Here is a 26,901-nt window from a genome sequence, read left to right on the forward strand (position 1 = left end):
TAAATCTTAACCAGGTCTTAGTTTTGTAAATACCTCCCATTATTAATTGTTCAGACTTTATCTTAACATTGCATATATACATTATTTGAATATACATATTATCCTTTTTAATTTCTATCGTAAGAATAAAGTCATAAGAATAAACGATAAACGATATGTTTGCATACTCGCTACTGATATACTTGTCAATATTTCGTACATAAAGAAAACCCAAATATTTCACCCAATTTCTCATCATTATTTGACAGCTGAAAGCAGGACCAATCATATTAAACAATTATCTCATTGTTTTTTTCCCAATTGGGAAAAGTACCAGTACCAGCCCTGTTGGGAAAAACATGTGCCAAAAAAAACCTGAAATTGGAAAAATGCGTGTCATGAAGTTTTCATATTGGGAAATTGGTGTACTTAAAAATTGATAACTAAGTGTGCAATTATCAAGTTGTCAATATTATATTAACTTCTAAGGTTCAAGCCACAGAGCTGCATAGGGAAACTAACTAAATGTTGCATTTTATTTGTTTTAAAAATTATAATTTTTTTTAATTTTGACTGTGAAGTTTTTGGACAGAAAATTGGAAAATTTGTATTTTTTTCCCAATTGGGAAAGTGCTGTTTTGTGGTACTTTATTAAGGAGGAAAATATAACTGTATTAATATGTTTAAATAATATTTTTCACTGGTACCGAATCTGCAAGCATAAAGAAGGTAATAAGTGAAATTAACCTTTACGCTATGTCCATTGTGTTATAATAATAAAATAAAAAATAAAATAAAAAATTACAGAGAGCAAAATGATGTGAATAGTTTAAGGTTCATGACTATGTCCGTTGATAACTTGAATATGTCAATCAAGTTGTTGGAAAAATTAGCCATGCTGGCTAACCAGCGATTTTTTTCATTCTGTAAAAGTACTGAATAATGGCGCTATCCAAATTGGAAAAAATTTAATTTCTGAGTTGCTGTCCAAAAAATTCCCAATTGAAGGTCCCCCCCCCCCCCAATATATATATTCCATTTATTTCAACACAAAATCCAAAAAATAAAGAACTGTTTGGCGTATTAAAAAACAACATTGACATTTTACAAACAGAAAATAATTTCAAATCAGAAGATAATAAAATGTAAGCGACAGCCACCTAATTTAAAACTTCTGTTAACCAAATCTTACTTTTCATCTCAAGAACCAAGAGTATCCAAATGTAATGACCCTAGATGCGCCCTGTGTGGTTATATTATTGAAGGGAATTCTTTTGATGTTAATGGCAAAATGTTCAAAATAAAAACTAATATGTCATGTGATATACAAAATGTGATTTATGTATTAGTATGCAATGGATGCAAACAATATTATATAGGCCAAACTGGCGATAAACTTTGAAATAGGCGATCTGTCCATGAACAACAAATGCGAGACCCCTCAACAAGACAGATGCCTTTAAGTAAACATTTAGATGAATGTTCACATAATGAACCAAAATTTAAAATATTTCCATTTTATAAGCTATTTTCGAACAATATTTCAGCTAGGTTAGCAAAAGAACAACATTTGATACATGTTTTTAAACCCAAATTAAATTTCATTTAATATTTATTGACGTTATGACGTCATAATTGATATGACGTTATCTCCATGACATTTTGACGTTGTAATATATTGAATTATGCCCTGATGAGCTATGCGAAACGCGTTGGCTAAATCAATATATATATATATAAATAAATAACATACAACATTAAGTTAGTTTCCGTATGCAGCTCTGTGGTTCGAACATGTATAAGTAAATATAATATTGACAACTTGACAACACTAAGTTATCAATTTTAAAGTATTTGGGAGCAAAAAATCAGATACACCAATTTCCCAATATGAAGACTTTACAGCGTGAATTTTCCCAATTTTAGGATTTTTGTAACAAATTTTGCCCAATTTTGCTGGAAAGGATACTTTGCCCAATTGGGAAAAAATCGCTGATTTAATATTAAGAATGAAGCTTTTTGATTTTACTTGATCTGGAAACGATGCTGGAAACGATACTTTGCCCAATTGGGAAAAAAATCGCTGATTTAATATTAAGAATGAAGCTTTTTGATTTTACTTGATCTTTTTTCGATTATTACATTAAAGGGGCCTTTTCACAGATTTTTGCATGTATTGAAGTTTGTCATTAAATGCTTTATGTTGATAAATGTAAACATTGGATCTAAAAAGCACCAGTAAAAAAACTAGATTAAAATTAAAGAAAAAAAAAAAGGAAACCTCAACTGTGCTCAAACCACTGACCTCTGGAGTAAAAGTCTATTGCTAAGTTCACTCGGCCATCCATGCTCATACAATGAGTGATGTATTTTATACTTCAAATAAGCAATCATTGTAGTATTAGAAAATATAACGACAACAACAGAACTCTCCAAATTATTCATAAAGAAAGCTTATAAAGTTTTACAAACATGCAAGATATAATGCTGTTTGATGTATTTATATCTGGGTATGCAAGCTTTAATCAGCAGGGTTTGTTTTCCATTTCAGTGTAATTGGAACATCATCGCTTAGAAGAGCAGCTCAACTATCCAGGAAGTTTCCAACATTCAAATTTGAAAATATTGTATCCTTTTTGAAAGCTGAATTAATGTTCGCCAGAGAAGGTGAAAAACAAGTTTGGTTTCAACATTTAAAAAGCACAATATTAGAAGGCAGATTTGAACTTAAAGATCTTTTCACAAAATCATGTTAATTTATATATATGATATTCTGTTGTATGTATTAGATCATTCTAAATCTGCTTTATTAATTTAGCAAAATCTTAATGACATGTTGCAGTAAATATCTTTAGGAGGAAAAGGTATTTGTTACATATGTATGCCCCTTTCCCCAACTGACATGAATGTTAAATTATTTCAATCCACAAATTTAAAATTTAGCCAGCAGTATATAACATTGTATCGGTAATTAAACAGGCTCTTTGTTGAAATCATACCAAAGAAGTTTTTATGGAAAGATTTATTGGAGAATAGAGATTGTGTTTTCTCAAAAAGTCTCGGTACTAGAGTGATGGTTACTATGGTACCCAAAAAAACAGTTTTAACTTCTGTACCTTAATAAAAGGCCACCCCCCCCCCCCATGTACCTTGATAAACCCCCTCCCCCTCTGTCAGATAGGGTAATGATGGTATAAACTTTAATGTTACAAGTTCCCTTGAAGGTTGAGTTTTGACTTAATGGGCTAATAATCAAAAGGCGTCTTCTTTTCTTTGCAAGTAAGAAGTCTATCTATTTGTGTCCTGTTCTGAGAAATCTGGGCATAATCCAAGTGCGTAAAGTGTCCAAAGTTAGCCTGTGCAGTCGGCACAGGCTAATCAGGGACGAAACTGTTTGCTTTTATGAAATTTTTAGCTTCAATGGAGTCCCTCCTTACAAAAAAATCAAGTTTAGGCATAAAGTGTCGTCCCCGATTAGCCTGTGTGGACTACACAGGCTAATCTGGGACAACACTTTACGCATATGCATTATGCCCAGTTTTATCAGAACAAGACACATTTGGATGATGGTAGGTTGAAGCATTGCCGTATTCAGCAGAAACAATATTGTCTACTGACCATGCCCTTACAGACAGACTAGTACAAATAAACCCTTTGCATGCTGGGAAATTTGTCGTCTGCTAAAATGTTGTCTGCTGAATTTCTAAAATTAGCATTTTCTTTGATTTTTTTTCCTAAGAATACTATCAAAATAGCAAACAGTTTGGATCCTGATGAGACACCACATTCTGTACTGTTTTGTACCAAATAATACTAAAAGTTCTTGTTGAAAATGGCGTCCTTAACATGGCTGCAGAGAGGCAATCTGAACACACGCTTCAAGAAACTGGACGAGGATGAGAAGTATGATGCCATTATCCTGGCTGAGGCAGGGCTTGTACGGATGGGGTGGGATGACCGGATAGCACAGGTTGGTGACATAATGCACAAAGCTTCACTATGATAATGAATTCAAACACAGCCTTTGTTATTTTTCCGATGGTTCAATCATTTTTATTAAAAGACTTGTGTTTTAATACATGAAAGATAAAATTCACAGATGTGTTGTTCATTATTAATCAACTTATGATAAAAAGGAAAAGACAATTTACAGTTCTTTTGTTGATTAAGACTGATAAAATAATTATGATGTATTACTTATTTTTATGCCCCCGGTAGGATGGCATATAGCAGTTGAATTGTCCGTCAGTCAGTATGTCAGTCTGTCCGTCCGTCCGAAAAAACTTTATAGTTGGCCATAACTTTTTAAATATTGAAGATAGCACCTTGATATTTGGCATGCATGTGTATCTCATGGAGCTGCACATTGTGAGTGGTAAAATTTTTAAGGTTTACATCATCCTTGAAGGTCTAGGGTCGAAAAAACAAAGTCAAGGGCAGTAATAAGCTTTAAATGGACATAGTTATCTGACCTGCCCACGTATATATTTTTGTTAAATAAATCAAAGCGGCGCAGTAGGCGGAATTGTGTTTCTGACAAACACATTGTGGTAAAAGGTCAAGGTCATCCTTTACAGTCTACGGTAGAAAATACAGATTTAAGGGAAGTAATATGCTTTAAAAAGGGAGAAAATTATTCAATTTTGAACATAGCCACTTTATATACAGTCGAAACTGACCTAACGGCCACCTGAATTTACCGGTCACCTGCAGACAACGGTCAGTCTGAAATCCCCCCGACAAAAAACACTATATTACACTTGAATTTAACGGCCACCTGTCCATAATGGCCAACGGCCACTATATTCCACTCCGAAATTCATGTTTGACCTGAAATCAACGGTCACGCGTCAGTCGTCTCGAGTCGCGAAAATTAAAAACACAGCACATCATTTGTCCGTCTATTTTGCGGTTAAAGCGTCTGATAGCGGTTATTGTCTTTGATATAATAAAAGCGGCCCGCTGCGAGTAAACAAATAATAAGGTGTTGAGACGGTTTGTTTTTTGGGGATAATTGTGGGGGTATCTTCAAAAGAAAATATTCCAGAGTTTGTGACACGTTTAAAGTAATTATCGCTAATTAAATGACCGCTAAGTACATTGTACTTACAACATTGAGTATCGATTTGAAATAACATTTTCGGATCATTCTTTAAAAGAGTCCCGCTTTTTAGACTTGTAAGGACGTGACGTCAATGGCACGTGACAAGCTTTATTTACTGAATGAGCGAGATGCATGAGTAAACATTCATACCAGAGTTGATAAAGTCATTTCTTTAGTTTAACAATATGAAATTAAATCAATCTATAAGATATTCTTCTGTATTATTCAATGTACACACGTAAGTTATTTCTGTTATTATGCTTACTTAACGGCAATGAGCCTCTGTTTTACACTGTATGCAAACGACTGGGTGGGGTAGCGACGTAGCAATACTACCAACTGACAAACCATCTTAAAATTGTGATCCGAATTCAACGGTCACCTGTGGACAACGGTCAATTTGGTTATTTCCCTTGACTGACCGCTGTTCTCAGGTTTGACTGTATTTGGCATGCATGTGTATCTCATGGAGCTGCACATTTTGAGTGGTGAATCTACAGTCACGGTAGTGGCTTTTAATTATTTGCTACTAAAAATAGATATTTGTTACAGACAATTATTTTCAAGGGAAGTAATTTATATAATTATAAATCTCATATTATATATTTCCTTACCAAGAATTGAGGTTCTTTTCACAGTTACTGTACAGATTTATTATTTTGATTATTTATAATCCAAATGATTGATTTTTCAAGTTTTTTTTTAAATGATATAATTATAACTTCTTTGATGTTCATTACATACCTGTGGACTTATGTCCATAGATACATGATAAACTCTGGCTATGTCTCTCTTTTAAACCACAGGCCTCGGATGTCTGGCATGGTCATAATAGACTGTGAGACCCTCCCCCCTCCCTGCCCCCCCCCCCCCCCCCCCCCCCCTGGTTGGATTTGACAAAATTCAAGGGAAGTAATAACCTTTAAAGGGAGATGATTTCTATACTTCTATACCTGCCAAATGTTAAATAGAAATTTTATTTCCATGCAGCGCAGTAGGTGGCATTGTGTTTCTGACAAACACATCTCTTGTTTTCAAATACCTTCACAGCTTACATAGCATATCTCTTTGCATCAAACTTTTTCTTGTGGACAGGATTACCTGCAATTTACTAATTAAAAATATAAGTTCAGGATGCTGCATATTGTGCATAAATCAAACTTTCAAAAACAAACATTTTCGCCCAGTTCAATTGTTGTTCTGGCTGATGCAGGTTCTAACGTCAGATGAATGCATGTATGCAGTCAGTCAGGGAGCAATGGCTGTGGAATGTAGGGCGGGGGACAGAAAAACCCTCACCCTACTGTCCGACATACACCACCAAGACACTGCTATAGCCTGCATAGCGGAGAGGGCTTTCCTGAGACGATTGGTAAGGTGGAAAATATACTTTGTTTCAGTTTACACGACCTACTCATAAATACTAGTAGATGACTGTTCATCTATATAGTGCACTGAAGGTATTTTCCTTGCAATAATCTAGACTTTGACAACTGCTTTAGATTATTTGTTCAGGATCAATAGTATGGGTATCTAAAGAAGTCAATTTGGACATTACATTCAATAACAAAAGGTTATATCGACAGTATTTTGCTCTAAATATAAAAATGTATAAAGATGATGCATATTCCCTCTTTGAAGCATTATATACATCGAGTAACAATTTTATATTGATGAAATCATTGAGAAACAAAATTCAATGGCAGAAAATATGTTTGATACATGTCTTTATTGGAATTTAAACTCACACCGCCACGCATTGCCTTCTTTGATGAAAATTGAACTGTGCCAAAGTCCTGCTGTCAATATTGTGCATGCGTAACTTCTGTAAATTTCATTCATATTAATTTAATTACTACTACTGATCTTCTGCGTGCACAAAAATCGTCCTCAAGGTCAGTGTTTTTTGTTTGTTTTGGACATTTCATTTTATGTTCATAAAAACGAGACATTTGTGTCAGAAATCCATTTTAATATGCATTTTGTAAACAATGATAACATATTGGAATATAATACAGTATTAACCATTGATAGTTTATGTCCCTTTGATCTTTTCTTAAAGTTTGATAAATTGAATATATTCATTCAGGAAGTTTGTTCAATGTGTTGTTTATTTGCTTATGAACAACAACAAATGGAATATTGTAATTTCTTTTCAACACATTTTATTTCAAGATAGCAGACAAGATTACGCATCAATATATGAATTATAGCAATACTGTTTTGTGATAAGACATAGGAAAACATCAAAATAAAACATGCAATGCAAGCAACTGGAATATTAGTTTGATACTTTCCTCTTCTTCCAGGAAGGAGGATGCAGTGTCCCAGTATGTGTCTCCACCAAACTGTCAAAGACAAAGGTGAGGGGATTAATTGTAAAATAATATAATCAATCAACTGTAAGTATGTCAATGGCTTTTTTCCGTTTTTTTTGAAGCGGCCTTGGCCCCCCCCCCCTAAAAAAATGCTCTGATGTCATGTTGTTTTTATGCCCCCTTTCGAAGAAAAGGGGGCATATAGTGATCAGACTGTCTGTCTGTCCGTCTTTCCGTCACATTTTGCGTTTAGGTTTCGAAAAATGCTCATAACTTCTATGTCCCTTGAGATATAACCTTTATATTTGGTATGCATGTGTATATGGACAAGGCCTTTCCATATGCACAAAAAAAACTTACCCCTGTGACCTTGACCTTGAACTTAGGGTCCGCGTTAAGGTTTCGAAATCTGCGTTTAGGTTTCGAAAAATGCTCATAACTTCTATGTCGCTTGAGATATAATCTTCATATTTGGTATGCATGTGTATATGGACAAGGCCTTTCCAAACGCACATAAATTTTGACCCCTCTGACCTTGACATTGAAGTTAAGGTCCGCGTTTAGGTTTTGGAATCTGCGTTTAGGTTTTGAAAAATGCTCATATTTGGTATGCATGTGTATATGGACAAGGCCTTTCCATACGCACACAAAATTTGACCCCTGTGGCCTTGACCTTGAACTTAGGTCCGCGTTTAGGTTTTGAAATCTGCGTTTAGGTTTCGAAAAAAGCTTATAACTTCTATCAAGCGTTTATAGGAGGCATAAGTAATCCTATGGTGACAGCTCTTTTTCTAATTGGCATATAGCTGCTTTTTCGGCTTCAATGTGCTGTTAGGGGATTTGTGTTTCACGAACACAGCTCTTGTTCTTTCTGTAACATGTTAATACATGTAGCAAAGAAATGTACAGAAATTATATGTACCATGTATGTACTCAACTGTAAAATGTCAACAAGTGTACTATCATGAACAACAATAATGTAATGTTGATTGCTACATGTTGAATGAATAGATATGTTACGGTATTGATCTTTGTCAATTCAATATTGTCCCCTACCGGTTTCACCAGAGGGGACTTATGGTTTGCGCTCTGTGCCTCTGTCTGTGGGTCTGTCTGTCACACTTTTCTGGATCCTGCGATAACTTTAAAAGTTCTTCTTATTTGTTCATGAAACTTGAAACATGGTCATATGGCAATATGGACCGTCTTTTCATATTGTTCCTACGCCAAGAGTTATGGTCGCTTTGGCAACAAATAAAAAAAAAATCTGACTATTGTGGAGCTGTTAGGTGACATATATTGCTTTACAATAGTCTTGTTTCAGTTAATTAACTGAATCTTTAAATGAAATATGTTGCAGTTGACGTTGACGGGTGGTGTGTTTAGCATAGATGGCAAGCAGTGTGTACTGGATACACACTCAAAAGATCTCCCCGAAGAACCAGCAAACAAAAAGGTTTATTCATATTTGAATTTCTTCCTCAAAATTATTGATGGTATCAGAATGATAAAAATGGATTGAAAATATACTGTTTGTTTTAAAGCACTTCATGTGCAGGTTATACTTAACTTGTGAAAGATTGTTTGCTCTGCCTTTCTGTTAGGTCAAAGCTGTTTATTCAAAGTTTTTAATAAGATTTCTAAATTCATGAGATCATGAACATTATATAAAATTTATAAAAAAAACACATTGGTCAGCGCAAATCTCATTTATAAGTATCTACTGGTCGATTTATACAAGAAGGAGTAATGAACCTTGTTATATAACAAATATTAATATCATGATAAAAACATTAAAAAATTATCCATGCAGATAGGTTTTGTTAAATAAGATGCAACATTTAACCCATTTATGCCTAGCGTCTAGAAAAAAGGCCTTGGCAAACAGCATTATGCGGCGTCTCATTTGGGTCTGCGCTGTTTTCTTGAATGAATTTCTATAAAAAATATTCTAAATATAGAAATAAATATACTAGACATCCTTAATTTTGGAAATAAATTGATCCAATTTAGAACGATGGGTGAATCCACTAGGCATAAATGGGTTAAATCATCAATATAAATTAAGGACTATGTTTAAAGATGGCAACCAACGGTCACCTGTTTGCTGCAATTGTGCCTGGTAACATCGACCCGGCATTGTGCCACATCGCAGAAGAAGTTGGAACAGAGCTTGCAAATCTTCTGCTGGCAACCGAGGCAGCAAACATTCTCGCTGAGGCTAAGGAGCAGACGGCAAGGGCAGTGATGGAGGAGAAAGCAAGAAAAGAGCGGGAAATGGTGGAGAAAACAAAGCAAGGGGAAGTCACTGCAGAGTAGGTTTGGTAGCATTTAGAATGATAATAATATGTAAGGACAAACTATGTTATTTATATATATGCTGAAAATGTGTTTTATACAATTTTGCAGCTAGAGATTTTAATTTTGTGTGTAAAAAAATGGATCTATTAGATGGAAATAATTTCCACAGCCTATGATTTGAAGTCAGAGAGAGACATTACACAGAAATGGTTCTGTAAAGTACCTTTTCTTGTAAATTTGTGTAACAGTCTAGTCGATTTGTTAAGATTGTTGGTTTAAACCCTAAAATATGGATTTTATTTGAAATGTGTGTTAAAGTATGAAGGTATGAAGACGTTTGTTAAACTTCTTCAGTTAAAATTTAGTTGGCTCTGACAATGTTGACTTTTACCAACACATACACCATCTTTTTTTTTATGTCCCTGGTAGGGTGGCATATAGCAGTTGAACTGTCTGTCAGTGTGTCAGTCAGTATGTCAGTCTGTCCGTCCGTCTGAAAACTTTAATGGCCATAACTTTTTCAATATTGAAGATAGCAGCTTGATATTTGGCATGCATGTGCATCTCACAGAGCTGCACATTTTGAGAGGTGAAAGGTGAAGGTCAAGGTCATCCTTCAAGATCAAATGTCTAATATATGGTGTTCAAGGTCATCTTTCAAGGTCAAAGGTAATTTTTTTTTTTTAAATTTCAAAGCGGCTTTCTCATGAAGCTGCACATTTTGAGTGGTGGAAGTTCAAGGTCAAGGTCATCCTTTAAGGTCAAAGGTCAAACAAAAATATATAAAAAATCAAAGCGGCGCAATAGGGGGCATTGTGTTTCTGACGAACACATCTATTGTTTATAATTGTAACCAATAATGCACTTTTGTAAATACATCTCATTTTCATTTTGTTTTGTTTTTCCTTTTAGGGCACAAAAAATTGATCAGTTGTTGGGCTGAATTGTTCCCTTAAACATTGAACTGATATAGTGTAGTAAATATAAATTGTAATTATATTTAATCCAGTTTTAATATCGTCAGAGGAGAGCGCTTAAAAAAAATCAATACACTTGTAGAAGTTTTCAGCCAAACAATGCGTTAAGTTGATATTTTAAGTTAAATGTTGAATTCTTACATTTTGTACTTTTGAATGTTCAATGTGAAATAGGCTCTCTGTATTGTAAACATATGTTGACTAAAGCAAAGTGGATAGAAAAAGTAACATTTTTTAAAAATGGATGGGCTTTCAAAAATAGAAGATACAAACTCACTTTACTTTTTGTGGCCCTTTCTTTATCTCAAAATTTATCAACAAATATCCAATAGTCATTTAAACAAGAAAAACACAAACAAAATAAATTTAACATAGTGTTTATTCATATTTATGTAATAATGATATACGAATATTGTATTACATGTTTGATTGATATCTGTTATCTGATATTAAATATTGATTGAATCGGTTTTAATGTGATTGTATTCTCAAATAACTAGGTGATGTATAATCATGTTTTTACAACCAGTTAAATGTCAGAGTTTGAAATAATTTCTAATGTATGGTATGTAGCATTACTCATTATTATCATTGACTCATCTTCTTTCTTATTTGTACATTACATAATGTAAACTATATAACGCATTTTATTCAAGATTACATTCCAATGCATATGTACTGCTATCATGGTGCTCAGATGGGTGTTTTATTACTATTCAGCAATTTTGCTGTAATTTGAACAGCTGTTCTATTAGATCTACTGTTTAGATATGATAATTTAATTTATATGTTTTATTATGCTCCCCCAAAATTAATTTTGGGGGAAGCATATAGTCGCCGCTTCGTCTGTCCTTCTGTGTTTCCGTGTGTCTGTGTGTCCGTCCGTGCACAATTTTTTGTCCGGGCTATTTCTCAGAATCTAATGACCGTAATTCAATGAAACATTATGGGAAGCTTCACTACCAAGAGGAGATGTGCATATTATCAGCAGGTTCTGGTCAGATGATTTTTCATAGAGTTATGGCCCTTTGAAATTTTCCATTAACTGTACATATAGTGCAATTCTTGTCCGGGCTATTTCTCAGCAACTAATGATTGGAATTCAATTAAACTTTATGGGAAGCTTCACTACCAAGAGGAGATGTGCATATTATCAGCGGGTTCTGGTCGGATGATTTCACACAGAGTTATGGCTCTTTGAAATTTTCCATTTTACATATAGTGCAATTCTTGTCGGGCTGTTTCTCAGCAACTAACGACTAGAATTCAATGAAACTTTATGGGAAGCTTAACTACCAAGAGGAGATGTGCATATATTCAGCCGGTTCTCGTCGGATGATTTTTCACAGAGTTATGGCCCTTTGAAATTTTCCATTTTAAATATAGTGCAATTCTTGTCCGGGCTTTTTCTCAGCAACTAATGACTAGAATTCAATGAAACTTTATGGGATGCTTCACTACCAAGAGGAGATGTGTATATTATCAGCCGGTTCTCGTCGGATGATTTTTCACAGAGTAATGGCCCTTTGAAATTTTCCATTTTACATATAGTGCAATTCTTGTCCGGGCTATTTCTCAGCAACTAATGTCTGGAATTCAATGAAACTTTATGGGAAGCTTCACTACTAAGAGGAGATGTTCATATTATCAGCCGGTTCTCGTCGGATGATTTTTCATCAAGTTATGGCCCTTTGAAATTTTCTATTGTACAAATAGTGCAATTCTTGTCCGAGCTATGTCTCAGCAACTTATTACGGGAATTCAATGAAACTTTATGGGAAGCTTCACTACCAACAGGAGATGTGCATATTATCAGCCGGTTATGGTCGGATGATGGTTCTGGTAAGTTGATTTATTTAGAGAGTTATGGCCCTTTGAAAATTTAAAGTTGCTTAACCATCCATGGTATTAATTTGTCCAAAGTTATGCCCCTCAAGACGTTTCCTTTTATCTCAATATATAGTGCAATATTGTGACAAAAAAAACTTTGGGGAGCATCACTTCCACCACTTTCTTGTTTGTTATATTATATGTGACATGCTGTTTTAAAATACAAAACGATTGTTTTGTTTAAGTGTGTGAACATGATGTTTTGATATTGCCTTTAAAACAGTACAGTTTATTTTAAACTTTTGGTTTCTCATGCATTATTGAATTTAGATTGAAATTTAACATTGTGCATTGTGATGGGTCTGGGTTTCAAGAGGAATTTAAATGCCATGTAATTGATCTAGGCTTCAAGTGGTTTGTGCTTTGTTATGGGTCTAGGTTTCAAGTGGAATCTTACATGCATTGTAATGGGTCTATGTTTCAAGTGGAATCTTACATGCATTGTAATGTGTCTAGTTTTCAAGTGGAATCTTACATGCATGGTACTGGGTCTAGCTTTCAAGAGATCTCATTCTGATGTCCTTTTCATGGAATTAACCAAGTCAGGAGACAAACATGTATCGCTGTGCTCTTGATTTATGTCAAAGGAGTGGCTTTTGTAAGCAGCATTTGGTGAAATGTTAGCATCATATCTACAAGAACTCAGTTAAGGGAAACAGTTGTTTCTCAAAGGTTGAACAGAACAGTATTGACAGTCTTCTATAATCAGAGTAACATTTAAGGTCGTCAGATCTTAAAGTTACTGCCACAAAAGCAAGATATTACCGGTACTTAAAAATATTGTTTTTGTTTTTTTTTTAACTTAAAAAATGTTATTTTTTGTCCCCATTTACAAAAGTTACAATAAAACGTTTATGTTTTATTGGAATACTGATTCTACATGCGTTTTTTTTTTTGTTTATGTGAAATTGAATGAAGTTTGAAACAGATATATCAAAAAAACAAACAAACATGCTTTTGTTTATTCATCTGAAATGCCGCAAACCATGTTAAGTTTACCCGGTAAAGATTGTGATGTGATATGTAAGAGTGCCAGCTTCGGTTGATATATCAGTCGGTCAGTTGAAGTAAAAATGTTATAAGAGTGTGGATCAAACTACTTCCACACATATGGAGTAATACAATTGAAACTTTAAATATATCGTCAGCATAAGATGTGATTCTGTTGTACATGTGCAAGACAATTCTTTCCGATCATGTGTCATTCTCAGTGAACCACATGGTCCTGACTTATTTGCCCTTTAACTGAGCTGACAAAGTGTGTGAGGGTACACATGTACAAGTGAGGTCTTGGTGAAGTATGAATACATTATCACATAGATTTAATCAAAAGAATTGTTTGAATGGTTTAAGATTACAGACATGTTTGCGTACTATATTGTTACAGATAAGATTATTTGTGCCTTAGTTCTAGCTTATATATTATATGTTGCAGATTGTTTGTATCCTAAATACAATGAATATGGACAGAAATGTTTGTTCTTTCTTTATATTTTTATTTTTGTTCGCACAATGAAGAAAACGGATAGTTTAAGTAACACATGTTTAACAATTTGATTACATAAGTTTAACTTGTTAATCATTGTGCCGTAAACGATTTCATTTTTAGCTCACTTGTCACGAATTGACATGGTGAGCTTATGTGACCGTGTGATGTCCGGCGTCCTTTGTGTGTGCGTGCGTCCGTCCGTGAACAATTTGTTTGTGTAGACAGTAGGGGTAACAGTTTTCATCCAATCTTTATGAAATTTGGTCAGAATGTTTATCTTGATGAAATCTGGGTTGGGCTTGTATTTGGGTCATCTGGGGTCAAAAACTAGGTCACAAGGTCAAAAACTAGGTCAAAAAATAGGTAACAAAATATAAAAACCTTGTGTAGACAAAAGAGGTCGCAGTTTTCATCCAATCTTTATGAAATATGTTCAGAATGTTTATCTTGATAAAATCTGGGTTGGGATTGTATTTGGGTCATCTATGGTCAAAAACTAGGTCACTAGGTCAAATATTTGAAAAATCATCAACAATTTGTTTGTGTAGACAGTAGAGGTCACAGTTGTCATCCAATGTTTATGAAATTTGGTCAGAATGTTTAATCTTGTTGAAATCTGGGTTGGGATTCCATTTGGGTCATCTGGGGTAAAAAAACTAGGTCACTAGGTCAAAAACTAGGTCAAATAATAGAAAAACCTTGTGTATTCTATCTCCAAAGTAACAAGGTCTGTCTGACCTAATTAGCTGTTTTCGGAGAAAACCCGTGGTATTGTCATAGCCAGCTCGTCCGCGTCGAGCTAAAACAAAGCAAAGTGCTTCCTCCTACAACTTTGAAACTTCATATGTAGCTGCACCTTGATGAGTTCTACACGCCACACCCATTTTAGGTCAAAGGTCAAGCTTTCATTTATTCAAAACTGCACCCGCAGCCTAGCGTTGGCACCGGCTATGCGGTGCTCTTTTTTTTTAGTGCACCTGACACATATTCAAAGTTGTCTTTATATATTGTCAAGATAGACACTCTAACCAAGTTTTACAACAAATGTGACCTCCAGAATGATACCAAACTAAAAGTATGCGTCAAACAGGGGCTATATGTATATAACAACATTCTTATATTATTATTAATTAATGCAACTCATGATTAATAAATATCCAGCACATACAATAATCTTAGAAAAATTACCCAACCTTTCCTGAGGAAAATGCAAGTTGTCGCAATTGCGCCCTAGTTTATTTTAAGAACGGGACCGTATGATTGTATTAGACGAATTTCGTGCAGAATCCAAAGAATTAGGAGTAGCATAGTAAATTGGACCCATGTCAATATGCACATTAAGACCCAACCGGCTTGTTTTAGTGTTCTGCAGAAATGACTTTCACAACCAAATTTGCAGGCTCAAAGAAATTTAAGTGTATACCTTATGTTAAAACGCCCCGTGAAATCAATTGGATCACGTTTAGGATATTACCAAGTTTGCTCTACATGCTTGTACTTTGCGTGCAAAATAATAATATACAACACATTTTTAAGACAGAACACGAAACATGGTTGTGATGGTGAATAATTATTTTGAAAAACATACTACAAATGTATACCATTAAAATACATTTTGTTTTGATTCTTGTCCAGAGTGTTTCCCGCCAACTGGCAACAGCTATCATTAATTGTGATATTTTAAAATCAATTGTGAAAATATCGGCCAACTCGAGAAATTCTTAGAAGCTGTACAAAAAGTTATTAAAGCCCTATAACTTCTCAAAATCAAGGAAAATTTCGTACAATATTTCGTTAAATAAAGTTAAACAACTAAAAATCAGTGTTCGTTACGGCAATTTCGGAAATTTCAACGCCATATATGGTCTGGTAAAATATATGTTTGTAGATACAAAATGCTCTTTTTAGCTCACCTGAGCGATAGCTCGAGGTGAGCTATTGTGATCACTCAGCGTCCGGCGTCCGTCCGTCTGTAAACAATTTGTAAACATCTTCTTCTACTAAACCATTGAGCCAATTTCAACTAAATTTCATGTGGAGCATCCCTAGGTCATGGGACAAAAGAATTGTTAAAAAAAATTTGATCACATAACCAAGATGGCCGCCATGACCATATATAACATATATAACCATAAAAACCTTAAAAAATCTTCTTGTCAGAAACCGCTCATCAGATTTTCAAAAAATTTCACAGGGATGACCTTTGAGGGCTCCCCTGAAAAAGTCGTTCAAAGAAATTTGATTCTTCAAAAACATGGCCGCAGGAGCTCGTTGAACTTTGCATGTTTATTCGTTTTTGCCTATTTTGTGAAAACTTTCAAAAATCTTCCACATTTTTTGTCCGATCCTTTCCAAATTTGCACAGTGTCTTTATATCAATGAGGACACAAACCCTACAAAAAATGAGCATTATTGGTCCATGAAGTACAGAATTACCTCCCCTTGAATTGAGAAAATGGTGTTTATGCAATAAAGTCCAAATTTTTCATCCAATTCTTTCCAAACTTGTAAGGATTAAGCATGGTTCAAACAAGGGAAACAACTACGGTTTATGCATGTTCTTTTTATTACAGATTTGCCTCCCTTTAATTCATTCAAAATCTCATTTTACAGCAGAGATTCCAAATCTGACCTGTAAATGAGCCACATATTTACTGCTGGTGCTATGTTACCTTTTCCCATTTGATCATTCTTAAGTATTGGTCTTGTAATGCTGCTACTGCTACTGCTACTGCTGCTACTACTACTACTACTAGTACAACTACTACAACTTCTACTACTACTACTACTACTACCACTTCTACTACTACTTCCACTACTACTACTACTACTACTACTACTACCACCACCACCACCACCACCACCACCACCACGTCTACTATTACTACTTCTACTACTACTGCCACTACTACTACTACTTTTACCACTACTACTACTACTTCTACTACTACTACTACAACTACTATTACTACTACTACTACTACTACTACTACTACTACTACTACACCACCACCACCACCACCACCACCACCACCACCATTCACAGTGACAAAAAACGTATTCACACAATGGCTGCTACTACAACTTATAGCCCATATAGGGGGGCATGCATGTTTTACAAACAGCCCTTGTTTCTATGGCATTTTAACCACAACTGTTCATGTTTATCTCCGACACATATTTTTAGGTCACCTGTCATGAAGTGACACGGTGAGCTTATGTGATCGTGTGATGTCCGGCGTCCGTTGTGCGTGCCTGCGTGTGTCCGTGCGTCCGTCCGTCAACAACTTGTTTGTGTAGACAGTAGAGGTCACAGTTTGCATCCAATCTTGATGAAATTTGGTCAAAATGTTGATCTTGATGAAATCAGGTTTGGGATTGTATTCGAGTCATCTGGGGTCAAAAACAAGGTCACTAGGTCAAATAATAGAACAACCTTCTGTAGACAATAGAGGTCACAGTTTTCATCCAATCTTTATGAAATTTGGTCAGAATGTTTATCTTGATGAAATCTGGGTTGGGATTTTATTTGGGTCATCTGGGGTCAAAAACTAGGTCACTAGGTCAAATAATAGAAAAACCTTGTTTAGACATTAGAGATCACAGTTTTCATCCAACCTTTATGAAATTTGGTCAGAATTCTTGATGAAATCTGGGTGGGATTGTATTTGGGTCATCTGGGGTAAAAATCTAGGTCAAATAAATAGAAAAACCTTGTGTTGACAATAGAGGTCACAGTTTTCATCCAATATTTATGACCTGTGGTCAGAATGTTTATCTTGATGAAATCTGGATTGGGATTGTATTTGGGTCATCTAGAGTCAGGAACTAGGTCACTAGGTCAAATCATAGAAAAACATTGTGTAGACAATAGAGGTCATAGTTTTCATCTGATCTTAATGAGTCAGGTGAGCGATTCAGGGCCATCATGGCCCTCTTGTTTATTATTGTTTTGCATATTTAATTCCATTTTAATTTCCCGCAACAATATCTATTTATACGCACATAAACACTAACATGGTATCATTTTAGTATTCCTGTGACGTACGATCATGACTAGATATATTCGCAGGAAATTAAAATTGAATCAATTGTGTCACATATCAAGAAAACCGAGCATTTTGTATCTACACAAATCCATGTAATCATACCACATCTAGCATTAACATTGTGGCTATTGCTATAAGGAACACTGATTGTTTACCGGTAGGTGTTAACTTTATTTTACGGAATACTTTACGAAATTGTCGTTGATTTTGAGCGTTATAGAGCTTTATGTTATAGCATATTTTATTTTATGTTAAATGTGGAACTGAAATATATGCCGCCTAGGGTGCGCATATATTTATTAGTCGCATTGATGGTCCGTGTATGGCTGGGTGTGAAAGATTGTGTGTTCAGAGGTGGGGGAGGCTCCGCTCCGTAAGTCCAGATGTTATGTCCGCTCTTTAACTTTAACCCATTTATGCCCAGTAGACTTCCCATCCTTCTTAATCGGATCAATTTATTTAAAAAATTAGGGATGTCTAGTATATTTATTTCTATATTTATAATATTTCTTACAGAAATTCATTTAAGCAAACAGCGCAGTTTGCCAGGGCCGTTTTAGTAATCTATTTTAAAAAAAAAAAAGAGCTATTGTCATCACTTTGGCGTCGGCGTTGGCGTCCGGTTAAGTTTTGCATTTAGGTCCACTTTTCTCAGAAAGTATCAATGCTATTGCATTCGAACTTGGTACACTTACTAACTATCATGAGGGGACTAGACAGGCAAAGTTAGATAACTCTGGCGTGCAATTTGACAGAATTATGTGCACTTTTTATACTTAGAAAATTGAAAATTTTGGTTAAGTTTTGTGTTTAGGTCCATTTTATTCCTTAAGTATCAAAGCTATTGCTTTCATACTTGCAACACTTACTAACTATCATAAGGGGACTGTGCAGGCAAAGTTATGTAACTCTGACTGGCATTTTGACAGAATTATGTGCCCTTTTTATACTTAGAAAATTGAAAATTTGGTAAAGTTTTGTGTTTAGGTCCACTTTATTCCTACAGTATCAAAGCTATTGCTTTCATACTTGCAACACTTATTAACTATCATAAGGGGACTGTGCAGGCAAAGTTATGTAACTCTGACTGGCATTTGGACGGAATTATGGGCCCTTTATACTTAGAAAATTGAAAATTTGTTTAAGTTTTGTGTTTTGGTCTTGTTTACCCCTAAAGTATCATAGATATTGCTTTCATACTTGGAACACTCGCAAAGTATCATAAGGGTACAGTAAAAGGACAAGTTGCATTACTCTGGTTGTCATTTTTACGGAATTATGGCCCTTTTTTGACTTAGTAACTTTGAATATATGGTTAAATTTTGTGTTTCGATCCACTTTACTTCTAAAGTATCAAGGCTATTGCTTTCAAACTTCAAATAGTTTCATGCTATCATGAGGTTACTGTACCTTGCAAGTTGAATTTTACCTTGACCTTTGAATGACCTTGACTCTCAAGGTCAAATTATTAAATTTTGCTAAAATTGCCATAACTTCTTTATTTATGATTAGATTTGATTGATACTTTGACAAAACTACTCTTACCTGACATACCACAATAGACTCCACCCAAACCATTCCCTGTGCCCTCCCCCTTCCCCCCGAATCCCCCCCTATTTTTTTAAGATCATCTCACAAATGACCACCACAACCTCACACTTTACCCCCCCCCCCCAAATTATTTTTTTGAAACAGTTAAAAAACACTAAATATTTATTTTTATTATTTTATTTTTGAAATACCGTCCAACCATCGCACCCAAGAATCCCCTCCCCCCACCCATCCCCCACCCCATTTTTTTTTGTTTTTGCATATTTTTTCGCATTTTTGGAAGATAATGTAATAAATGTCCACACCCCCACACTATACACCCCTCTTCACTCCACCCTCCCTCCTTTGTGATTGCAATTGAGAGTCCCTTCACCTTTAAAAAGAAAATAGATGAGCGGTCTGCACCCGCAAGGCGGTGCTCTTGTTTTTCTAGACGCTATGCATAAATAGGTTAAAGGGGCCTTTTCACAGATTTTGGCATATTTTAAAGTTTGTCATTAAATGCTTTATATTGATAAATGTAAACATTTTATCTTAAAAGCTCCAGTAAAAAATCAAGAATAAAATTTTAATAAAAGCTGCGCCATGAGCGCATGATACGCCCGTCGTTCGCCAATGAAGTAGTAAGGTAATAAATAACCCTTTGAATCATTTTTTTACTTCAGTTTATTTGTATTTGAATACATGGTTTATTTTATAAGTACATGAGCATGGAAATCACGAAATTTTGACGAACAAAGTCCCATAACTCTGGAACGACAATTCAGAATTCCGTCAAAAACGAAAGGGGATCAGGGTTTATCAATATTAAGATTGTGTTGAAATTTGAAAAAAATCCATCGAAGGATATTTGAGCTACAGTAGGACATTCAATGAAATCACGAAATTTTGACGAACAAAGTCCCATAACTCTGGAACGACAATTCAGAATTCCGTCAAAAACGAAAGGGGATCAGGGTTTATCAATATTAAGATTGTGTTAAAATTTGAAGAAAATCTGTCAAAGGATATTTGACGTAGCGTACGACATTAACAGACGGACGGACGGACGGACGGACAGACGGACGCGGGGTATACCATAATACGTCCCGTCATAGACGGGCGTATAAAAAATCCACCGGGGGATATTTGAGCTACGGTAGGATACATGAACAACAATAACATTTAAGGTCACAGTGACCTTGACCTTAGAATGAATGACCTTGAAATGACCAGTGGTCATCTAAGTGTGCTTGCAAACCTTCATGTCAAGTTTGAAGACTCTATGTCCAAGCATACCAAAGTTATAACAATTTTAACATTTTAACATTTAAGGTCACAGTGACCTTGACCTTCAAATGAATGACATTGAAATGACCAGTGGTCATCTTCTAGTACTGGCCAATCTTTATTTCAAGTTTGAAGACTCTAGGTACAAGCATACCAAAGTTATAACATGAAATAAGAACTTTAACATTTTTACATTCAAGGTCACAGTGACCTTGACCTTCAAATGAATGACCTTGAAATGTCCAGGGGTTACTTACTAGTTCTGGCCAACCTTCATGTCAAGTTTCAAGACTCTAGGTCCAAGCATACCAAAGTTATAACAACTTTAACATTTTTACATTCAAGGTCACAGTGACCTTGACCTTCAAATGAATGACCTTGAAATGTCCAGTGGTTACTTACTAGTTCTGGCCAACCTTCATGTCAAGTTTCAAGACTCTAGGTCCAAGCATACCAAAGTTATAACAACTTTAACATTTTTATATAGCTACAGTAGGACATTCAATGAAATCACGAAATTTTGACGAACAAAGTCCCATAACTCTGGAACGACAATTCAGAATTCCGTCAAAAACGAAAGGGGATCAGGGTTTATCAATATTAAGATTGTGTTAAAATTTGAAGAAAATCTGTCAAAGGATATTTGACGTAGCGTACGACATTAACAGACGGACGGACGGACGCGGGGTATACCATAATACGTCCCGTCATAGACGGGCGTATAAAAAGGAAAAAAAAGTAGCGGTACCAGAAATCGAACCAGTGCCCACCGGAGTCCTGGAGTTAGTCTAAAGTAAAAACGCATTAGCCCTCTCGGCTCTTCCGCCGGGTATACACATATTAAGTATTTTTTACCTTATATAAGCAATCTTCGTAGTTTCGTTAATTTAAACGACAACAACAGAACTCTCCAAATTATTCAATCGTTTCGCGTTGCAATGCTTTATAATTTTTAGGTTTTCAAATCGTCAAAAAATACACATAATGGCTATATTGGACTATGGTTAATGTTCAGTAATACTGTTTCCTCACAAATATCATAACTAAAACGAAAATTTGCGAATCTGAAACAACTTTTTTCAATTTTGTCAATTTACCAAACCGTGAAAAGATCCCTTTAACATGCGTGTGCAGATTTTAATTATTATTCTGATAGTTATTACCTATGACGAGGCAATAGGCCACGAATATTTCCCATGCTGTTTGGTGAAATGACAAGGCCACCGCTCAATGTCACATTTCATTAATTTTAGTTTCCTCTTCGTAACTTAAGTATGTCTGAAAGGATTTTAATATGAAGTTGGATTATTTCTCCCTATGAACAGAAAATGTGTCGCATACAACGCCCACATATATAGTCACATAAGGAAAACTGCCCCACCCGCCTGGCTACCATGTTTATTGACCCATCGAGACCATTTGCAAACTCATCTGAGATATATATATATATAAACCAATCTTTTCACCAAGTTTCATGATGATTCGGAAAAAATGTGACTTCTAGTGTTCCCACGCTTTTTTACTATATAAATATAAGAAAACTGCCCTCCTTCCGCGGCAGACATGTTATTCACCTGCCCAGAACCATTTTCCAACTCAACTCTCGTATCAAGGAAACAAATGTTCTGACCAAATGTCATGAAAATTGGGCAAAAAATGTGACTTCTAGAGTGTTCACATGTTTTCACTATATACATATAGAGAAAAATGATCCGCCCACTGGCGGCCATGTTTTTTCACCGATCTGGACCAGTTTCGAAATCGTCCGACATATCAATAAAACAAATGTTTTGATTAACTTTCATGATGATTGGGCCAAACTTGTGACTTCTAGAGTGTTTACAAGGTTTCTCTATAGCCTTGTAAGAAAAACTGCCCCGCCCACTGGCGGCCATGTTTTTCAACGGACCGGAACCACTTTTGAACTCAACCAACATATCATTAAGACAGACATTTACACAAAGTAACATGAAGATTGGGCATTAAATGTGACTTCTACAGTGTTTACAAGCTTTTTCTTTTTTTTTGACCTAGTGACCTAGTTTTAACCGAGATTTTATTGGAATCGTTTTGATTAGGTTCTTATGACATCATTTAAGTTCCGGTTGATAACTATAAAATCAATATATTCACACATAACTTCATTACCCTGACGACAAAGCACAGAGAGTAATTGTAAAGTCTTTAAATGACGTCATTTTCATATATTCCATGCATCAAAATGCGACCAGGACGATGTGAATATTGGGCATCTTGCACGTGATCATATAATTTATATTCCTTTCTTGAATGCACTGACTTTACCTTGTACGTCTGTATTCTATCAACACGTGAATGAAAATTATCGAACACGAAACCGTTTAACTGTTTGTATTACAATTTGTCATTATAAGCGAATTTTCAATATTAAGGTGATGTTACCATACCCTTCGTTTATATATCATGATATAATTGAACATTATATCAATAATCATTTTTCGAATTTGCATTTGATTTCACATGATTAATTATTCGAATCCAAGGCTCCAGTCCTATTTTTACCTGACAAATTCAAAAGGTCAATGAATTAATAACATCTTTCTACTATTGTAGTTTGAGAATTACGAGTATCTTCGTTTTCTCATTGCGACTTGTTTTATATTACTTAGACAGAAGGTTTTATTTTTATTGGATGATGTACTTCGAGACTGTTCAAAATTGATTTAATTACTGGCATTTGGATTCAATTTATTGCCTTGGTTCATTTGTCACTATATGAAATATGTTATCATCATCCTTTCAACAAACGGTTTCAATCTCGGCACACGTGTAGAGATAACTCGTAGAGCCCCCATCTTGCATCGCCAGAACCAGAACACGTACACGCACAGGTCAGCCAAAGCGTTGCTCAAATGAAAGAGGTTTGAATGAATTACTAGTAATAAGATTGTTTGGTAATGTATTAAAACTATGAGCACCAACATCATTGACAGTGTTATTGATATTATGTAAAACCAAACCAACACAGTGGATCGACAAGGTCTTCTTAACATTGCTTGAACCCGGCCTGGCCCGTCCTTATTTTTTCCGATGGTTTTAATTCTGATTATTATAAATAGGCAAGCTATGTACGAAACACCAATGTCAAATGACGCCGGTTTTGTACATAATGTGCATACAACAGTTTCGTTTCTCGCCCTGTTGTATGTAACATACTGGATGTAAAAACTGACATCAGAAAACAGGTCAAGACGTTCTCGTCTCATAAGGCCAAAATGTGAAACATTTTACATGAATGAATATTCCATTCGCCAACTGAAGCAAGCTTCTAAAAAAACCATCTTATAAACTTTGTTCTATTAAAAAACGATGTCACCACACAACACAGTATAAATCAAAGCGCTGAAGGCATTGAAGTTGTTCGCTGTTGTCGTCCTTGATTAGTTTGTGCGCATTGCACAGGCTAATCAGTGTGCACATGCTAATCTTATTTGACGTGCATTAAGCCCCGTGTTCCCTGAAAGCAGCCAATATGTACAGATTTCAATGATAAACACTAGACTGGCCAATGTAGTCTTACAAGCTGGTATATACACTCACTGCTAGAGGCTGAGAGCAAAATCATTTGTCGTCTGCTGCAGACAGGCAGCGGTAATCGTCCCTAGCAGAGTGAGTTGCGGTTCTTACCGTAGCTAAGACTTCTGAGCACATACAGATTTGCAAAATATGCTCTGTAAATTTAGTCGGCCGCTAACGCGACCAACTAAAAAGGGAGTATGAATCCTGCCCAGCCTCGGTGTGCGCTTTGCGTGGTGAATCGCCTAAAACGCCACTGTGTTGATAATAAGCGGTACTACGTTTGTCATTGCAAACGGACGATCACTCGGAAATCTGATGCATGAAAAATTGACGTATTTAGTTGTATTCACCGTTTCATTATTTTCAAGCGTGGTTGACATTTATTTATGATTTTGTCATCAGAACATACCTCTGTTAGGTAAAATAGTCTTCGAGATGATTAATCATTCCGTCGCTGTTCTTCGAAAACCGCGTAAGTCAATTTTTACAACTTTTCAATAGGCAGAAAAAACATTTTTAAAATATAATAATTTAGATAGTCTAAAAAAGGAACCAAATATTCAAGAGAAAACTGCGTACCGGTAAGTCCATTTTTAGAATTAAAATGACAACTACAGGCCTTTATATTTTCATAAATAAAAAGTATGCCCATTTTGTCATAGAATATCTAAATTAATATATTTTAAAACTTCAAAAAAATAAAATAAAAAATGTTTTTTGAAAAGTTCGAAAAATTGACTTACGCAGTTTTTGCAGAAACAATTAGGGCACCAATGAGTGTTCAGGATTTTCTCACGTGCTCATAACTATGCCTTCCAATTGGATATTAAATTCAGTATTTTCGCAGAAAATGACCCTTGAACCCCCCGTTCTTATAAAAACAAATAACAATTGCGCCAAATTTGACTTACGCGGTTTTCAAAGAACAGCGACGATTCATTTTATGCACTTTGATTTTGGTTTCCGAAATTAAATTTGTATTTCCAGGACCAGGTAATCGTTTGAGAGCTTTTTCACAATATGTCAACGTTTTAAACAATCATAAAATATGTATCAATCGTAACTATATATATATATACATAGATACAATACCGATTTAAGCGCTAATTTGTAAGCAGTATGACTTCAGATCCCGTAATATTTTTGAATCATTTTATTCAGCTTAGTTTAGGCGTTAATTAATCTTATACCAGAACAAGAGTGCCAAACTGTCACAAGATACGCCCTTTTTAAGGCTTTGGACAACTTGATAACTTTACCATGACCCATATTTGAACTTGACCTTCATATCATCTAGACACAACTTCTGACCAAAGTTGATGAAGATCTGATGAAAACTACTTCAACTAGAGAGCGGACACCATGCTAAATGCTTGAAATGCACTAAGTGACCCTGTGAGCTAGTTTTTTACCCGGCATGACCCATATTCAAACATGACCTAGATATTGTCTAGATACAACTTCTGACCAAGTTTGGTGAAGATCGGATAAAAACTATTTGAATTAGAGAGCGGAAACTGCTGTGGAGGCCGCCTGCCCGTCTCCAAGGTGAAACTACAATACGTCCAGTTTTTTTAAAGACTGCTGTGGAGCTGCGGACATTAAACTCTTTTTCGAATCAGTCTTTAATATGTTTTTTTTTCGCATTTATTTGCATCCATCAATTCAGTATGTTATTATTATTTTTTTCCTTATTCATAAGTCAATAAACAATTCGTTCCAAACTTGAAAATCGCGTTTCTTTCTTTTACAAGCACATTGCTCTGTGACGTCACTGCTTACGTAAAATAAAGATTACAAAGTTCAATAACTCAAAATAAAGTGGAAATTAAAACAGACTTTCTCTTAAATATTGATATTTTTTAATAAAATAGAGAAATTGATGTGTTCACATGTTGCGCAGTCACGGGTGAAAATGTGTATTTTCTATTATCAATTGTCATCTACTCTACCTTAAACAAACACATGTTATTAATATATTTTGCCCAACTATTTTTTTAACATTTTAAAGAAGTTAAACTGGATAATTTCACTTGAAGAATGACTTAAAATGACGTAATGTCATAGTAAAACAATGAAAACACTATTGTTGTTCTGAAATTGTGGCCATCAACGTGATTTTTACCAATCTGGTCAAAAACTGACTTTTTCAGTTAAGCATATATTATGAAAGTGCCACATATTGATCGGAAACGATTTTCACACTTGGAGTGATAGTGACCTTGACCTTTGACCAAGTGACCCCAATTTCAACAGCTGTTATCTAATGTCCAAGGAAAATGCAATTGTGAAGCATCAAGTCAATCAGTAAATTAGTTGACGAGTTATTGATTGGAAACGATTTTCACACTTAGTGTGCTATGACCTTGACCTTTGACCTAGTGATCCCAATTTCACAAGGGGTCATCTACTGTCC

General features: G+C 35.2%; 2 protein-coding genes across 2 annotated transcripts in view; both read left to right on the forward strand.

Annotated features, from left to right (window-relative positions):
- Nucleotides 1-26,901, forward strand: part of LOC127860914 (uncharacterized protein KIAA1958 homolog) — a 217,918-nt gene that overhangs the window by 64,453 nt on the left and 126,564 nt on the right. The window lies entirely within an intron of this gene.
- LOC127860916 (porphobilinogen deaminase-like) overlaps nt 1-26,901 on the forward strand; it is a 58,734-nt gene that overhangs the window by 16,090 nt on the left and 15,743 nt on the right. Inside the window, exons 6-11 of the mRNA XM_052399230.1 lie at nt 2,531-2,606; nt 3,836-3,949; nt 6,297-6,455; nt 7,393-7,446; nt 8,762-8,857; nt 9,484-9,716. Coding sequence (XP_052255190.1) covers nt 2,531-2,606; nt 3,836-3,949; nt 6,297-6,455; nt 7,393-7,446; nt 8,762-8,857; nt 9,484-9,716 — 732 coding nt within the window. The remainder of the gene's footprint in view (nt 1-2,530; nt 2,607-3,835; nt 3,950-6,296; nt 6,456-7,392; nt 7,447-8,761; nt 8,858-9,483; nt 9,717-26,901) is intronic.

The sequence above is a fragment of the Dreissena polymorpha genome, chromosome 15 (genome assembly GCF_020536995.1).
Source record: "Dreissena polymorpha isolate Duluth1 chromosome 15, UMN_Dpol_1.0, whole genome shotgun sequence".
Taxonomy (NCBI): domain Eukaryota; kingdom Metazoa; phylum Mollusca; class Bivalvia; order Myida; family Dreissenidae; genus Dreissena; species Dreissena polymorpha.